This window comes from Elephantulus edwardii, unplaced genomic scaffold (assembly GCF_000299155.1).
Source record: "Elephantulus edwardii isolate Elephantulus edwardi_28Jun2011 unplaced genomic scaffold, EleEdw1.0 scaffold00046, whole genome shotgun sequence".
Classification (NCBI taxonomy): Eukaryota; Metazoa; Chordata; class Mammalia; order Macroscelidea; family Macroscelididae; genus Elephantulus; species Elephantulus edwardii.
This window is the reverse complement of record NW_006399796.1, coordinates 19,440,565-19,458,357: the sequence shown is the minus strand read 5'-3', so window position 1 is coordinate 19,458,357 and position 17,793 is coordinate 19,440,565. Positions and strand designations below refer to the sequence as shown.

The 17,793-nt window shown below is 35.6% G+C and overlaps 1 protein-coding gene across 1 annotated transcript in view; it reads right to left on the bottom strand.

Annotated features, from left to right (window-relative positions):
• Window positions 1–17,793, bottom strand: part of ADAMTS19 (ADAM metallopeptidase with thrombospondin type 1 motif, 19) — a 426,420-nt gene that overhangs the window by 136,788 nt on the left and 271,839 nt on the right. The window contains 3 exon segments of the mRNA XM_006886015.1: window positions 5,305–5,477; window positions 6,051–6,181; window positions 11,789–11,890. Coding sequence (XP_006886077.1) covers window positions 5,305–5,477; window positions 6,051–6,181; window positions 11,789–11,890 — 406 coding nt within the window.

Sequence of the window (17,793 nt, the reverse complement as noted above, 5' to 3'; positions counted from 1 at the left end):
ACCCCAGTCAAAATAGCAAAATTTAACAGAACAGCAAGCAACAAATGCTGGCGAGGTTGTGGAGAAACTGGAACCCTGATTCACTGTTGGTGGGAGTGTAAAATGGTGCAACCCCTGTGGAAAGCAGTATGGCGCTTTCTCAAAAAGTTGCAAATAGAGATACCATTTGACCCAGCAATTCCACTACTGGGAATATACCCTGAAGAGACCATAGCTGACATCCAAGCAGATATATGCACACCCATGTTTATTGCAGCTTTGTTCACAATAGCAAGGAGTTGGAAACAACCTAAGTGCCCATCAACAAACGAATGGCTAGAGAAGCTGTGGTATATTCGCACAATGGAATACTATGCTGCATTAAAAAACAAGGAACTCATGCAATATTATTCAAAATGGTTGACTCTGGAGAACATTATGCTGAGTGAAATATCCCAGTCACAAAAGGACAAATATTACATGATGCCACTGTTGTAGAATGGGACTGTCTTTGGGGTTGGGGAGAGACTGAGTAAGATGGGTTCAATAATGTATACTGCATTGAAGCCGAGGAGGGAGAGAACCGTTTAAAAGAGAGATGTAACTGGGTATTTCTGTCATCACAGGAGACTAGAGCGAGGGCTGCATGGTGGAGGGGACCTGGGGGAGGGTTTGTAAAACAATGAAAGAATCTTTTCTTTTACTTTTCCATAATTTTTGGACTCATGTACTTATAACTTGTTAGTCAAATTTGTGTCTTCTAGGTTGCAACACCCCCATGATACATCTTGAAGGATATGTACATGTACAGCCAAGCACAATCAATAAGAATGCATCTGAATTCCAAAATCAATCTCCATAATAGTCTATGTGTTTCCTACTGCCAAAGGGGCCCTTTAGAGTAGTGAGAGAAGATCTTCACCCTGAAACCCACAGCATCCCTTTTCAGCAGGAAGTAGCTAAGAGAATACGCCGTCCCCTTTTCCTTATGACTCAGGGTGAAGTCTCTCTCAGGGAGGAGTGATAGGGAATGGCAAAGGATACCCTGACAAAGAAGATTAATCAGAACTGGCTTTGACAAGCACTGTGGCATTTGGACAAGAACAAACTGGGAGGAGGGTAGAGAGAATAGTGCAACAATGAATGAGTGGAAGCCCAAAATCTCTGTAAATGTTTATGAAAATTAATAAAATATAATTATAGAAAAAAAAAGAACCAAGATGGGATAAGTTATGTATACTGTATTGAAGCAGTTGAGGGAGAGAACTGTTTAAAAGGGATATATGATTAGGTATTATTGTCAAGACAGGAGTCCAGAACAAAGGCTGCACAGTGGAGTGGACTTGAGGGGAGGGATTGTATACCAATGAAATAATTTTTTCTTTTACTTTTCAAAGAGAAGAGTGAACTGGGGGCGAGGGGGGTGTGCAGGTAGAAAAGTGAAACAAAGAATGAATGGAAATTCAAAGTCTACATAAATTTTCATGAAAATTAATAAAGAACAATAATAAAAAGAAAAGAAAAGAAAAAAAAACAAACCCAAGAGCTGGTCAAGCTTTGTACGGATTTAACAAGTTCCATGGGAGTCCTTGATGACCTTAGTGAGATCTATGCTAGTGAAATGATAAATGGAATTCAGATTGAAAGTAAGAAAAAAGTAAAGTAGAACTGGAAAACAGCTAACTCTTTTGAGAAAAGTAGAGAAGCCAAAGCACAAGGAAGAATTCAAGATACTAAAGAGCTGAACAGAAGATTTCAAAAGGCAGCTCAGAATGACAAAGCAAAATATTACAATGAAATGTGCAAGGAGTTGGAGTCAGAAAACCAAAAGGGTCGAACTCGCTCAGCATTTCTTAAGCTCAAGGAACTGAAGAACAAATTCAAACCTCGAGTTGCTATAATCAAGGATGCTTTAGGCAGAATATTAAATGATCCAAGAGGTATCAAAAGAATATGGAAGGAATATACTGAGTCATTGTATCGAAAGGAATTGGCAGACACAGAAGAATTTAACGAAATAACATATGAGCAAGAGCCTATGGTGATGAAGGAAGAAGTTCAAGCTGCTTTGAAAGAAATAGCAAAAAATAAGGTCCCAGGAATAGATGTATACCAACTGACATAGTTCAGCTAACAGATACTGCCCTGGACGTGCTCACCAAGTTGTGTCAAGAAATCTGGAGAACGACCACTTGGTCGACTGACTGGAAGAGATCTATATTTGCTCCCATTCCAAAGAAAGGTGACCCAGCAGAGTGTGGAAACGACAGAACAATATCATTGATTATTGGAAAGACTGTGGGTGGAATCAGGCACACCTTAGTCTCTAAACTGACCTCATTGCACTTCAGCACTTTAAAGAAGTCTCTGAAAGCAGACTTTTCCAGTGTTATGCCTCCTGATCTCCTAAATGCTGGTACCGTGGGTGTTGACTGTGGATCCAAGCAAGATGAAATTGTTGACAGTTCAATCTTTTCTCCATCTATCATACTGTTGTCTGTTGGACTAATGGTGAGGATTTCTGTTGGTGAGATGTAATGCATATTGTAAGCTGCAGTCCTTGACCACCTTCAGCGAATGCTTCAGATCCTCCTCAATTTAAGTAAGTAAGTCATCTGCATAATTCAGGTTGTTGAAGAGTCTTCTTCCAATTCTGTGCTGTACTCTTACTCATAAAGTCCAGCTTCTCAAATTATTTTCTCAGCATACAGATTGAATAGGCATGGAGAAAGGATAGAGTCCTGATGTACATTTTTTCCCAATTTTAAATCATTCAGTGTTCCCTTGCTCTTTTTGGACAACAGTTCTTGGTCTAGGTATAGATTTCATATAAGCATAATTAAGTGCACTGGAATTCTCATTGTTAAGAATAGCCATAATCTGTTAAGATCCACACAGTCAAATATCTTTCAATAAACCACAACTAGACAGTTTTCTGATATTCTCTGCTTTTATTCCATTTAGCAGTAAAATAAGCTGCATATATGCTCAGATGCTTACACTAAAAAACAGGGGTTTATGTTGTTGTTATTATGTTGTTGTGCCATCAATTGCCTGTAACTCATAGTAACCCTACGCACAACAGTTCTGAACACTCTCCAATCTTGAGCCAATCTCACCGTCTCTAAGATCCGCATGCCCATTACCCCAGTTACTGCGTCAATCCATCTCCTCCAGAGTCTTTCTCTCTTGCCTTGTTCCTCTATGCTTCCAAGCATGATGTCCTTCCCCAAGGACTAGTACCTCCTTGCAGTATGTCCAAAGTATGTGAGACAGAATGTCAAAATCCTTGCCTCCCAGGAAAAGTGTGCTTTCATCCTCTCCAGGACAAACCTGTTGTGTTTTTCTTTTCTCCTTTGGCAGTGCATGGAATGTGCAATACTCTTCTCCAGCACCACAATTCAAAGGCATTGATCCTTCTTCTGTCATCCTTAGTCATTTTCCAGATATTTGCTAGGTAGGTGTATGGAAATTGAGGAGGCATAGAGTTTAGATTATTGCAAAGTGTTACTGAAATGATAAGAAGCCACCCAAACTGATTAGGAGAGAAAGGGAAAATTAGAAGCCAAAAAAATCAATGAAGTAAAAGAATTCTTTATATGATTGCTGCAGCACAATTCTACAGTTTACTCATGTAGGCCTCTGTTATTATTCTTAACTGATGAGGCAACATGAGTTTTTCTTAAAAATTTCATTGTGAAATAATTATAAAGTATAGAAAGTTGTAAAAGTAGCACAGCGAGGTTCCATATATACGCCCTCCAATTCCCTTCAATGCATACATTTGGTCATGATAGTATAACAGCATACCAAGAAAACTGACATATGCACATATGCATATAGTTTTATGCAGAGGTTTCTGTAAGCACCATCACAAACAATATCAGAACTATTCCATCAGCACAAAGCTTTCCATCTTGCTATCCCTTTTGGATCATACCTAATTTTCACCACTCCCTTCCTTCACATCTGAAACCCTTAAGCTCTTTTTTAATTTAAAGAATGACCTATCAGGTTGCTGGATGGAAGCCAATCCTTTGTAATTGTTAAGTAATATTTCATGACTTCAATGTATCAAAAATCCACCAAGAGGTATTGTTTGTAATTTAGAACTATTAAAATTTTAGTACTATACATATTTGTGTATTGGCTTTTGTAGTAATGGAAATGTTCATATATTTAGAAACAAGGTGCAATCAACAATTTCTGCATCCTATAACAAGCTTCTGCTCAGCTGTCTAATAATTCCAAACTAGTTTCAAGCCTGGTTATTAACTAACCTTCTGTTTTTACAATAATGGTCTTACACAGTATTTGTCCTTATGAGACTGATTAGTTCACTCTGCATAATGCTCAAGACTCTCTTATGTAATATATAGTATTTTACAAAATCATTTCCAAGTTATTGAGGAGTAATGATGTCAGTTTGAGAACTAAGTTGAGCCTGTTTCAGTCCATATTATTTTCAGAAACCTGCTATGTATCTGAGAGCTGAACAATAACCGAGGATGCCAGAATAAGAACTGACATCTTTGAACTGTGTGGTATTGGAGAAGAGTATTGAATATCCTTGGACAGTCAAAAGAACAAAGAGATACACTGCATCTTTAGAGGCAAGGAAGGTAAAGTTTCATGTCACATTCATTGGGCATGTTGTTAGGCAGAGGTTATTCCTTGGAGATGGACATCATGCTTGGGAAGGTGGAGGAGTGGTGAAAGAGAGGAAGACCCTTGACCAGGGGGGTTGCCATGGTGATTGCAACAATGGGCTTGAATGTGTCAGAGACTGTGAGATGGTATGGGATAGGAAGTGTTTAGATTGGTTGTTCATAAGGTCACTATGAGTCATTCTTAATGTGACTGCACCTAACAACAACAACTAGGAATGCATGTTGTTGTGTACCATCAACTCGGAACAGACTTAGTTGACCATAGTTGACCCTCCAATAGGTTTTCAGAGGCAGTTAAGCACAGGGGAGGAGACTGCCCATCCTTCTCCCATAGAGTAGCTGGTGGTCTTGAACCATGTGCCTTTGGGATTGCAGACAAATCAATTTTTCCTCATTCTTGCCAGTATTTGGTAATACCTCTGTTATTCATTTCAGCTATTCCATCCAGTGTTTACCAATATCACATTCTTTATAAAGCACATTTTTATATTATAATATTTGTGGATGTTTTGTCAGTAGAAGTAGGAAAAAAAACCCCAGTTTTGATGTAACTACTCAGTAATACATACTAAATGATATCTACTCTTATTATAAAACACCTTGGCAAAACTAGAAGTCAACTTAATTAAGAAAATAATTGGTTGGCCATACATACCTTCATCCACAACAGCTTGCCACTGAAGTACAGGCTTTGGGTACGAAGTTCTAACACTAAAGGCCTGACATTGCCAGTCTCTGAATCCAGGCAAACCTGCAGGACAAGGTGGATTCTCACATATTCTGTATTGTTTTCTGGGACCATTACAATCCCTTGCTTCAGTACCTAGCCTAGAAAAGATAGCACAAATAATCAATTTTATCTCTGCTTTTTATGTTAGTTAACCATTTTTTAAAAGAACATTATTTTAATGATGTATAATCCTAATCCTTCATAGTAAATCTACTTTTGTAAACATAATCATATTGAATAATTAGTAACAGTAGGGGATACATATGTAGAATATATATATATAAATACATAGGCATCTCAAACATATATATTCATATATATATATATATATATAAATTTATCTGTATTTATCTAAACTTTTCAGTTTCTTTAAATGTTCACATGGTTGTCCTAATTTGTTTCCCTATTTTTTAAGAACAACATCTTCCCAAATTTATTCACAATATCATCCTTTTTAGCTTTTTATTTTTCATTCTTAGATAATTTGGTCCTTATTTACTTTTTTGGAAGGATTTTTTATATATAAAGTTTTGAGAGATTTTTTCCATTTTCCACAATGGAGCAGGCTTTGAGGGGATTTGCTAGCTACTCAACATTCAACATAGTAACACCTTTGCATTCCAAAATTGAAGAAAAACTGCCCTCCCCCAAACCAGGAACTTTGCTTTTACCCAGGACATTTGCGCTCGCGAGTGCTGGTCCCAGAACTGCAGGTTCGGCTACATGGGCTCCACAGGCTCCACTCTCCAGCCAGGTGTCCAGGTGCTGAGGTCCTGCTGGTACATTCTCCAGCCTTACACCACTATTCCAAAAGTTATGTCTTAGGTGAACAAATCAGGGCACAACTGAAAATCATTCATTGGTCTACACAGTCACTGGAAAGCCAATTAAGTTAGGTCTACTAGAGCCCCAAATATAAGGAAATGAAAAACATCAAAACCAAGTTAACTCTTACTTGCTCCCCACTGTAATATAATGCCTCTGTTCTCACAATTCTACTGCCACATCATACAGCCTTGCCATAAACCCGAAAATTCAGTTCTTTTGACTGAGATAGGAAGAAGGCAATGAGGGAATTAGGAAATGAATAAACAAAAGAAAAATTCAAGCAATTCTTAAAAAAAACTAAACAAATGAAAAGCCCCAGAAAACAATTTAAAGTACAAAATATGAGAATAATATTAAGAATGTAAAAAAAGAAATAAATGTCTTTCCTATTATAACTATGTGTTAGAGGTCATTTTAATAAATTTAGTAATTTTGATTTGAAATGCCAGTAATTCAGTATAGTTCCTTTGCTTGTAAATATAGTTTTTTAAATTGACTTTTAGTTTTTTCCTCTTTGCTTAATCCACCCCTAACCAATAAAGTTCCTATCAAATACAAACATTAAGAGCATGTCGAATTTCCTTCTCAAAGTCCAAGTTTGTTGAAGAGATTTGAGTCATCAGACTTCTTGAAATTTTGTTACTTAATTCTTGTTATTATATAATTTATTTGGTATCTATTAACTGGAAAAGAAAACACTGGAGTAGGATCATTCTCTTTTTCACCGACTTTAAATAAAGGCAGTTGCTAAGAGGCAGGGTTGCCAAAATTCATTAGATTATCATTATTACTATTCTTTTCTGGAAAATCAGCTAGATGGTGGTCCCAGCAAACACCTCAAAGGTAAAAATTAACTGTTAAAAAACCCTGAAAACAGTAAGTAAGGATTAGAAACATTACTATTAATGACTATATAATAATGGGTTCCAGGAAACTGATCTCCATATAATATTCTGTGATTTGCAGCAACATTATTTAAAAGATATTTCGGGAGAATGATAGAAACTAATAATCAGCTTTTCCATTTTCAATGTGTGACTGATAATATAGATGCTTAAAAGACTTTTTACAAAAGTTAAATGAAGCACAAGTAGAATACATCACACACAGTAAGCACTGAACCAAGGTTAACAATGAATAATAATAATAATGTAAAAATATTACATATACCATTATATTCAGGTTATAAATTAGATTTTAGAATCTAACAAAATTCGATTAATTCTAATATTTAATGATCTTTTTCTGATTTTAATTTGATAATGTTTCCTAAATATTTTTAGAAGGTGGAATTTACAGTATTTTCTATATAGCTTTAAATCCAGCTCATGCTTTTATATGCACTGAATTAGTTAGTCCTTGCAGATTTTTCTCTAGTACTACCAAAATTTAAATACAATCCTTTTAAAATAAAGTCTTAGATCTAGAGTTGAATAAAATATAAAAAAAAGTGAACAACTCTGAGTAATCCTTTGTGACACTGTCAATTTTCATTAAAGAAACTGAGGTTTTGTATGAAGATAGTCTGACACTTGGAAAAAGGGGGGAAATGGAGACCAAGCGAAAGCATTCTAAGTTATTCTCTGGTTTTGAGAACTTAGTAAAGTTATGTTACTTGTTAAAAAACCCCAACCTACTATGTAAGCTGTGAAACTTCAATTGGATATTTGGTTTAGGTGTGCATATCACTACTATATGAGTGTTAAGTTTTTCTTGGAGTGCTCATCATAAATCTTTGCCCATTTAGTAATAATCACGCAATGAAATGATGGACTGAATGTCATAGCAGGCTAACATATCCTGGGACACTATAGGACATGGCACTGCAAAGCATTGAAAGCAGAACATAACTGGCAGATTAAAAGAAATGAAAACAGATATGCAAGCCAATCTGCATATACATATCCAGTGATGGTTATAAGGACAAAAGAGTTACACACACATACAGACACACACACACTCTCTCTCTCACTCTCTCTCCTTTGCACATTCCAGGTCTCTGGATAAAATTCTCAGAAATGAGGGTTCAGTGGTAAAAAGCTGCACTATTAACCCAAATCAACACAGTTCGAATCCACCAGCTGCTTCACAGGACAAAGATGAGCAATCAACTCGTGTGTGATTTAAAGCCTCTGAAAACTCATGGACAGGCCAACTATGAATTGATTCTGACTTCCCAGCAAGTAACAACAACAGATGGTACTATGCTTTTGCACCGAGGGACATGCTAAATGCTTTCTTCAAATATTACTGAGTTTCTAGAAAATAACTCAGGATGTTTTCCATAAACATTCTAGCAGCATTTATTATTTCATTAACATTGACACATTTCAGTCTCAAGAATGATATTGTGCATAGTTTATAAAACTTAAAAATTTGCAATCTCCATCCAAGTCAGTCTTATTTAAAAATTGCTGACAGATCTGCAATGGAGATTATTTCTGGGATAGTTTGTGACATTAATTATATTAATATACTTGCAAATATTTAAGCAGATATTCTAGGAAGTTCATGAAAATATTCAGTTGAATTAGATTCATTAAGATGTCAAAAAAGCCTAATTATTCTCCAATCAAATAAATATCCTCATTTACACCGATGGGAGAAAAGAAAAGAAGGAAGACAAGCAAAGTCTCTGAACACATGCATGTCAGCGACAAGGCATTCCAGCCCTTGTTATTTCTAGTCTGAAAGATAATGGTAATTTCCATTTTGGAAAATAAATGCCATGACCAAAATATATTATATAAACAAATACAAAACAATGTGAAATTCCGGTCAGTTGTTATTTAACTGCCTTCCCATCGCCATTCACAAGTAACAAGCATACTTTTGTTGGTTGATATTATCATTCATCACATATTTAATATATTAAATGTAAATGTAAACATATATGAGAGAATATTGTGAAGGTAAAGAGGAAGACAGAAAATAGATCAATAAAAATTTGGTAAATATCCTTACACATAGCATGTAAATCCCTACCTTCAAAATAATGCAGAGTCCTACAATTGTGTAGGCACCTTCTTAGACTCTTACTACATACTGTTAGATGAGCTAGGATACACTGCTAGATTAACATCACTACAGTGTCATGAGTTACACAGTCTCTCTTTGTCTCTTTGTTTGCAGTGTACTGAGCTAGCAGTAGTTAGGACTGGCTGCAAACATTCAAATATTTTCGCATTGCCACACTCAATAGACGTGTACTGGAAGAGGTCTGTGTGATGCTTGCATGACAGGTGGAACCAACACTATCTAAAGCAGCCCACATGGCCTGGGGAACTCAGATGTTCATTAGTTATTTCACCACACAAATTATAACAGAATCACCAGGAGAAATCATTAACACAATTATAAATAAAGAATACATTTTATATTGATGAGTAGTTAGGTGATAGTTTGCTGAAAGAGTATGTTTATGTTAGATACCTAAGGTTTATACATAACATACAGACAGACAAAATTGTGCAAACTCTTTAGCATGTCAGATTATAAAACTGAAGATACTTTATGTTCAATCGTGTGATGCTGGAGAAAATGCAGCTGATTATTTGGCGATCTGCTTATTATACTTTTCATGTTTGAGGAATGATGAAAATTATGGCTGGTGCATAATTTAATGTTTCAAGCAATAAATAATGCAGCAAAGTACATGAGGCTTGCCTGATAAACACAGTTTGTTAAACCTCTATTTATAATTTACAAAGAAGACTGGTCCAAATACTGACTCCCCATTTAATCTCACAGAGAAATATTTGGCAACCTCTGTAAATAACTGACTGATATTTCACAGAAATTTCCATCCAAGGAACCATGTTGTTGTTGATAGTGTTTAGCGGTAGAAAATTTTTCATAGTTAAAATTATTATTGGTGTTATTTTAAAAAGATGTACTTTTAAAAATTAAATAAATCCTGTTATTTGTTGTTTGTGTGCCGTCGAGTCAGAAGTAACTCTTAGCTGACTCTCCAGTGAGTTTTCAGAGGCTGTGAATTCCATGGGAGGAGATTGCCCATCTTTCTCCTGTGGAGCAATTGGTGGATCCAAACCATATGCCCTTGGGTTGGTAGCAGAGTTCCTATTATTACTAGTCGCTTATAAGTAAATGATAGACATATTATTCAATGGCTATATGATTGTATTCATATAGTTCAGGAGATACATAAAAAGATAAACTCATCTTTATCTACAATGTCTCACTCCCATCTACAAATTTCCCTTATCAAATTATTTACCAAGAGTTTATAAACACATTCTATGTATGTGTGTGTGTGTGTGTTCATACCTCTATAATTGTGGAATTTTAAATTTTTTAGATGTCAAATGGCATTAGGATTTGCCTAACAATAATGTCTTGTACACATTGTCATGATAATGATCGATATTTCTTTGCCCTTTTTTTAGCAGCTACACTGAAACTATTCTACAGAGGAACGTTTTTTATTTTTTTAAATTTTATTCTTTCAAATGCATTTTTACATAAACATGTACACATATTTGTGCTCTTGTAAATGCAATTAGAATGAATATATAGAACTTAAATTACTGGGTCTCAATTCACTTTTCAAACTGATGTTTCTATTTAATCTTTTTAAAAGCATCTCACATACTTCTCCCGCAAGTAATTCACATTAAGTAATCTGGTGATACCTGGTTACTTTTTTAAAAAATATGAAAATTTATGCTCTCCATAGGCAAGCATTCTTCTCTTATACTGAATGGCTAATGATGGCTATTCTTCTGTTATTTATACAATCAAACTTAGACCACTATAAACTATGAACTGTTGTCTCTGCACCTCACTGCAATGTCTGGATTTTATGTTAATCCTAATTATAAACACATATACAATCTACCTGACTTCCATTGGCAAAGTAAATGAGTTTTTAAGAGCAGTAAAAATTACCAGATAGTCAAATACTAATAAATTCCTATGCCATTATGAAACATATTCAACAACTAAAAACCCCAAATATTTACTAATCTCTAAAATGTCAAACACTATTCAATGGTTTTCCTGAGATAATATTTTGTACCCAAAGCCATATATATATACTGCATGGTTTTTGTAGTTAATCTATTATTTGTGGTTATTTTACTTATGTATAACTTAACTAGTGAAAACTACATGAATTGACTTCACTATCAATATCACATATGCCTATCATTCTTCATACAATCATGGTTTAACTTCACTAGCTGCTCCAGAGAAGAATGGGCAATCTTCTCCTTTGCCTTTGAAATTTACTGACTCTGAAAATCTGCTGTAGGGTCATCTGTGGGTTGGTTCTGATTTGACGGAACATGACAACATCAACAACTACAACAACTACTCCATGTTATAATCATCTATAACACCAGAAATAATCACGTTAATATTCACAAATCAAGTATGGTTTTAAAGAGTATTAAAGGATCAAATTCAAAACATAGCTAAAACGTTTTCTGTATGTTGTATAGTCTAACAGTATCAAGGCAAAACCAAGTATAAACTAACAGGAGAAAATTATCAAAGTAAATGTATGTCTCCTGTTTTATTTCATATTCCTAGTCACTTCACAAAAAAACCAAGGACTTACCTTACCAGGTTCACAATCAGTCCCATCCATCGGTGGATCTAATTTGGTTCTGCATTCTTTCTCACCTTCTACTTTACACCACAATCCTGTGCAAATAACATGCTGAAAAAGGAAACGATAAGAAAGGGAACAATTCACATTCTTTAGGTTAAGACAATAATTAAGATTATGTTAAGGATCATGCTTTAGGTATTTTTGAAAATAAATTTATACTTAAAACAGTGTACAACACAGGGATGGAAAGATGGCTATATAAAAACAAACATTTTTAAAAAATAAATCGCATTATTTATTTATATAAAACAAACATGGTTATTCAAAATTAGTTCACTAAACAGAGTAGACCAAATGTAATTATGCATACCTTTTGTTTAAGGATGAAAGAATAGGTATTTGTGTCTAGGCTATGTATTCTGTCCTTCTTTCTCTAAAATATCCTCACTTAAACTCTGCTTTTACTTAAATTCTAAGTTTAGAAGGTTGTTATTATTATATTGCAAAATAACAGCTCTTGACAGGATATTTTCACTCCTGTTATCGCTGTTGCTGTGTGCAGCTAAGTTGCTTATGAATCATAGCGACCCTATGCACAATAGCTCTGAACCCTAGCCCAGTCACTGAGTCAATCCATCTCGTCGGAGTCTTCCTCTCTTGTGGCTTACTTTTAATTTTATTTATATATAAAATTTACTTAAATCATACATATAAACAAAATGCAAATTTCAAATTATAAATTTTAATCTACTAAAAACTCATCTAAGAATTATTTTTAAAGAAAGCCTAAACCAAGGTAGTTTTTTGCAATATTTTAGACTTTAAATAGCACCACTAATTGTTAAGGAGCTCTGGTGACTTAAGGGTAAGAAGCAACACTGTAATTCCTAATGTATATGGTTTAAATCCACTAGCAGCTCTGAGGGAGAAGAATAGGCAATCTCCTCCCACTGGTATGCGTCAGTTCTGACTCCATAGCACACAACATACACAACATTGAGCATTTCTGAAGACACCTGTATCTGAATTAACTGATTTCTAATGTGATAATTTTTATTCATGAAGAGGGTAGAAGTTAAGTTGCTGCTGTTATTCACTTACTTTTTTGTCTTCAAGACCTTCTTGTTACATGTTTTATAACCTTTGGACCAAAAGGCTGAATTTACAACCAAAGACGACATTGCTTGAGTTACAGTGCATTAAGCAAGAATTACTTAAGTCAAGTTGATTCCTTAAGCAATGTATACAGAACTATAAAGCAAATCTAGGCTATAATTTTAGAATAATGCTTGCTTGTTGAACATTGTTGGTGGTCTATGACCTTCCACTATTATCTGCTATTCCAAACAGCAGGTACTCTAATTGATTCCCAGAGAGGGCATAAAAGCAAACTTGGCAGCTTTTCAAGATAAGCACAGCCACACAAAATAAATCTCCCACTGAAGAGACCTTTATTTACCCTTTATGCTCTGCAGGCCTAGGCATCTTAAAGAGGTAAATTACAGCCTCATTCTTAAAAATAACTCATTAATTCAGGGGTTCAAAGTAAAGTACCAAAAGTAAGGCAAAAAATGTGGAAGAAATGGTAGAGATTGCTTTCACCTTGAGAAGTGGCATGTCTCAGCTGTGTGACATTAGAGCACTAATGCTAGCAAGACCTGCCTTCAAATAATAAGGCATAAGCAATGCAGGCCATCAGGATAAAACATTTTCCATATGCTACACAGGCTAGAGATAAATATTTGGTTTTCAACTTCATTGCTGAAAATGGATATATTTATGTACATTTAGAAAAGAACTTTAAAATGCTCAGTGTAAGACAACAGAAACACACAATTCAGCATTTCCTAGCAAACTAATAAAAATAATATAATGTTCCTGTTTTTATTCCACTATAGTAAGAACCCATTAAAGGCATATAACATGATGCTTATTATCCTGGTGTTTATCTAAAGCAGACTTTCAAAATTCTTACAAGACAATACTATGCCTTTACATGGAAGGTCAATTATCAAGGTAGAATATCATGGAATCTACAAAGCTATCTGCACTCATATCTTTCTTTAACAGAAAATAGTTCCATTAAGAGATAACTCTTTATAAAACAAAACCAAAACCAGAACCTTAAATGCGTATAGTGCATATGCATAGGAACAATATGCTGATTTTGCAGTTACACATATTATCTTTCAAAACCCAATTTCAGTAACAACATTTGATTTCAAAGGTAACTCAAAGGTGGTATTATCTGATAACAGTGTTCTTTAATATATCAAGGTCAGAGGCAGAAAACCAATGAGAAACAGGGAGGAAGAGAGAAATAGAAAGACTAGAAAATATCCAAAATAAAGAATAAAAATCTCAATTACAGTTCTTTGTAAATATTATTAAGATTGAAACACAGTAAAAATAAGGTCTTGACTACAAATATTGTAAAGTCTAAAGAGAAAACAAAAGGACATACCTAAATAATGCCAAATTATGCTAAAGTGACTTGAAGCTGACCCTCTAGCAGGTTTTCAGAGGCAGTAAATCACATGGGAGGAGACTGTCCATTTCTCCCATGGAGTAGCTAGGGGATTAAAACTGCTTACCTTTGGGTTGGCAGTGCAATTTTTTACCACTAAGCCACCAGAGCTGCCGTAGCATACGTCAGTCAAAATTAGTAAAAAAATGTTTGTACAGTTGGTTTTGAAATTAAAAATTATTTTTAAAATTTTGAGTTTGAACTTACACAAAACCTTCTTGAGAAGAGACATAAAAGAAACCCTTTAAATTCATTCCAAAATACACAAACTAGACATGGATTTAAAAAAATGAAAATTAGTGGCATCTCTCTATTTTCTTAGATTTAGTATCCTAAATAAATATTAATAGTATGATTCTAACAAAGGGTAAAATAAATGCAATACACTATGACAAAGTCGAGTTTACCCAGGCAATACCAGATTGACTTAATATTAAAAATTGATTAAAGATTCAAACATCTCAAAAACTATACAATTTATATTATGATAAAAAATAGAAACTATGATTTTTTTTTTACATCTATGTAAAAGTTGTTGTATAGCTGACTCTGGTGGGTTTTCAGAGGCTGTAAATCTCATAGGAGGCGACTGTCCTTTCTCCCAAAGAGCAGCTGGTGGATTTGAGACACTTGCCTTGGGTGGGCAGTGCACCTCCTTACCACTAGGCCACTAGAGTTCCCTACAAATAGACTTATGCGATATTATTCACCACTGAAAGTAATGTCTTTATAATTAAAAAAACCCTCTAAACAACAAAACCCTCCAACAAACATCCTAATAAACACTGAAATGCTGAAGCTTTCCTTTTAAGACAAAAAACATGGCAAAAGGGCCTTTTTGACACTGACATAAATAAGTGAATATATGGTGTGACAAGAGAAAAAAAAATAGCTATCAATCTAGGCTCCAGAACTCAGTTAATTTTTTTACTTGAAATTGAAAGTAAAATAAAGATTCTTTCAAGGAAACAAAAACTGAGCATTTATCACCCACAGATTCACCTCAATGGACTTCTAAAATTTGTTTTATATATATATAAAGGAATATTATCTCTGAATAAAAGATCTAAAAAGGAAGTAACATAGAAGAGATGAGGATGAGTCTAGATAAATATTCACTACACAAAGTAAAATAGACTTTAGCCATTGATAGTAAAACTTTTAGTGGGAAACATGCTAGAAATGTTGCTCACTTATATTTGAGAAATTAATCTCCTTAACAAAGAATATTTAGCCACTGGCAGGTTCTCTGGTGGCCTAATGGCAAGCAACTTCATGGGAGAAAGATAGTCAATCTCTTCCTGTGTAATTACTGCTTCTGAAAACCCACTGAAGGGTTAACTATAGGTTGGTTCCTTTTTGTCGTACACAAAAACAACAGTTAAGTACGTTTTATGTCTTCCTTTTCACCTCTTATACTCCCTCCCCATACTTCAACACTGTTAGTAGTAAGTTAGTGAGTTAGAGTGCTCTGGTGGCCGAGTGGGTAAAGATTTGCACCACTAAAACAAAGGCAGGTGGTTTGCGTCTAACAGATGACCCACAGGAGAAAATAAGGCAATTTTCTCCCACGTGCTTTACAGCTTCTGAAAACTCATGAAGGGTCAACTACAAGTTGGTTCTGACATGATAGAATGAGTTAAGTTGAGTGGTAAAAATTCGATAATAGGTATCAGGATTGGAGGAAGACTCATCGACAACCTACAGGATGCGGATGACACAACCTTGTTTGCTGAAACTGAAGAGGACCTGAAGCGCTTGCTGCAGTCTTCAATATGGACTAAAGCTCAAAATCAAGAAGACAAAGATCCTCATCACTGGGCCAACTGGCAGCACCATGATAGAGAGGAGATTGAGGCTGTTAACAATAACAGCTTGCTCAGCTCCACAATCAACACTCTTGGCAGCAGCAGTCAAGAAATCAAAAGATGAATTGCACTGGGAATATACGCTGTCAGGGAACTCTCCAACGTACCGAGAACCAACGATGTCAGTCTAAAGACTAATGTGTGCTCGAACCACACCATGATCTTCACAATTACTTGTTATGCATCTGAGACCTGAACAATGACTAAATATGACAGCAGAAGAATGGATGCCTTTGAGTTGTGGTGTAGGAGAAGAGTCTTGAACATACCATGGATCACCAAGAAAACAAATAGGTCTTCCTGGGAAAGAGTAAAACAAAGTCTCTACTTGGAGACTAGGATTTTGAAGCTCTGTGTCACATAATTTGGGCACGTAGTTAGGAGGCACCGCTCCTTGGTGAAGGACATCATGCTTGGAAGGGTGGAGGGACAGTGCAGGAGGGAAAAACCCTGGATAAGATGGATTGAGACAGTAACTAAGGCAATGGGGGTAGGTGTATCTGAGTCAATGAGACAGGCTCAGGACAGGGCAGGCTTCAGAGCTAAATACGGTTTCTAAGTATATATTGTCATTCTGAGTCACAGGCAGCTAGATGGTATATAGCAACACAATAATGGAGGAGAAAATACAATCTGTGCATAAACAAAACATGGAGCTATGGGCTGAAAAATAATCTTCATCAGAAGACATTAGGATGAAATTCTTAGTGATTTATGTTATTGAGGACTTGTGTTACTCATTAAACAAAAAACCCAACCCAGTGCCATTGAGTCAATTCTTACTCATGGTAAATCAATCATTGAGTTTCCAAGGCTCTATATATTTGGAAGCACGAGTGACATCCACTTCCTAAATAACATACCTCCGGAAACACTATCAAATTTGATAAATATTGATAGTTGTTGAGGGGCTTCAGGCCTTTTGTTCACAGGGTCACTATGGTTCGTGCTCGACTTGAAGACAATCAACAACAAAATATCTTTATAGGGCGAGACTGCCTATTTTTCCGCCTAGAAGAGCCTGACAGATTTGGTCTGCTGACCTTTTGATTAGCAGCTCAACATATTAATAACTAAGTCAACTGATTCTTTAATTATACATCTACAATTCAAAATGAAAAAGAAAAAAATAAAACTATTTCAAAAATGTGAAAAATTGAAACCCTCCATCATTACTGGTGAATGTAAAAGGATACAAAGTGGTGTCAAGGCACAAAGTGTTGTTCGAAGTGGTTTTTCCAGCCATTGACCTGGACATGTGTATGAGTGTTGTTGTTGTTGTTATGTGCCGTCGAGTCATTTCTGACTCATAGCGACCCTATGCACAACAGCCCTAAACCCTGCTCTATCCTGCGCCAACCGCACCACCTCTGACACACCCATCCCGATTACCCCAATCACCGAATCAATCTATCTCATAGAGGGTCTTCCCCTCCTGCGTTGTCCCTCCACCCTCCCAAGCATGATGTCCCTCTCCAAGGACCCGTCCCTCGTGGCAACATGTCCAAAGTATGTCAGACGAAGCACCAGAATCCTTGCCTCCAAGGAGTAGCTTGGTTTAATCCTCTCCAAGATGAATCTGTTTGTTTTCCTGGCAGTCGATGGGACATTCAGTA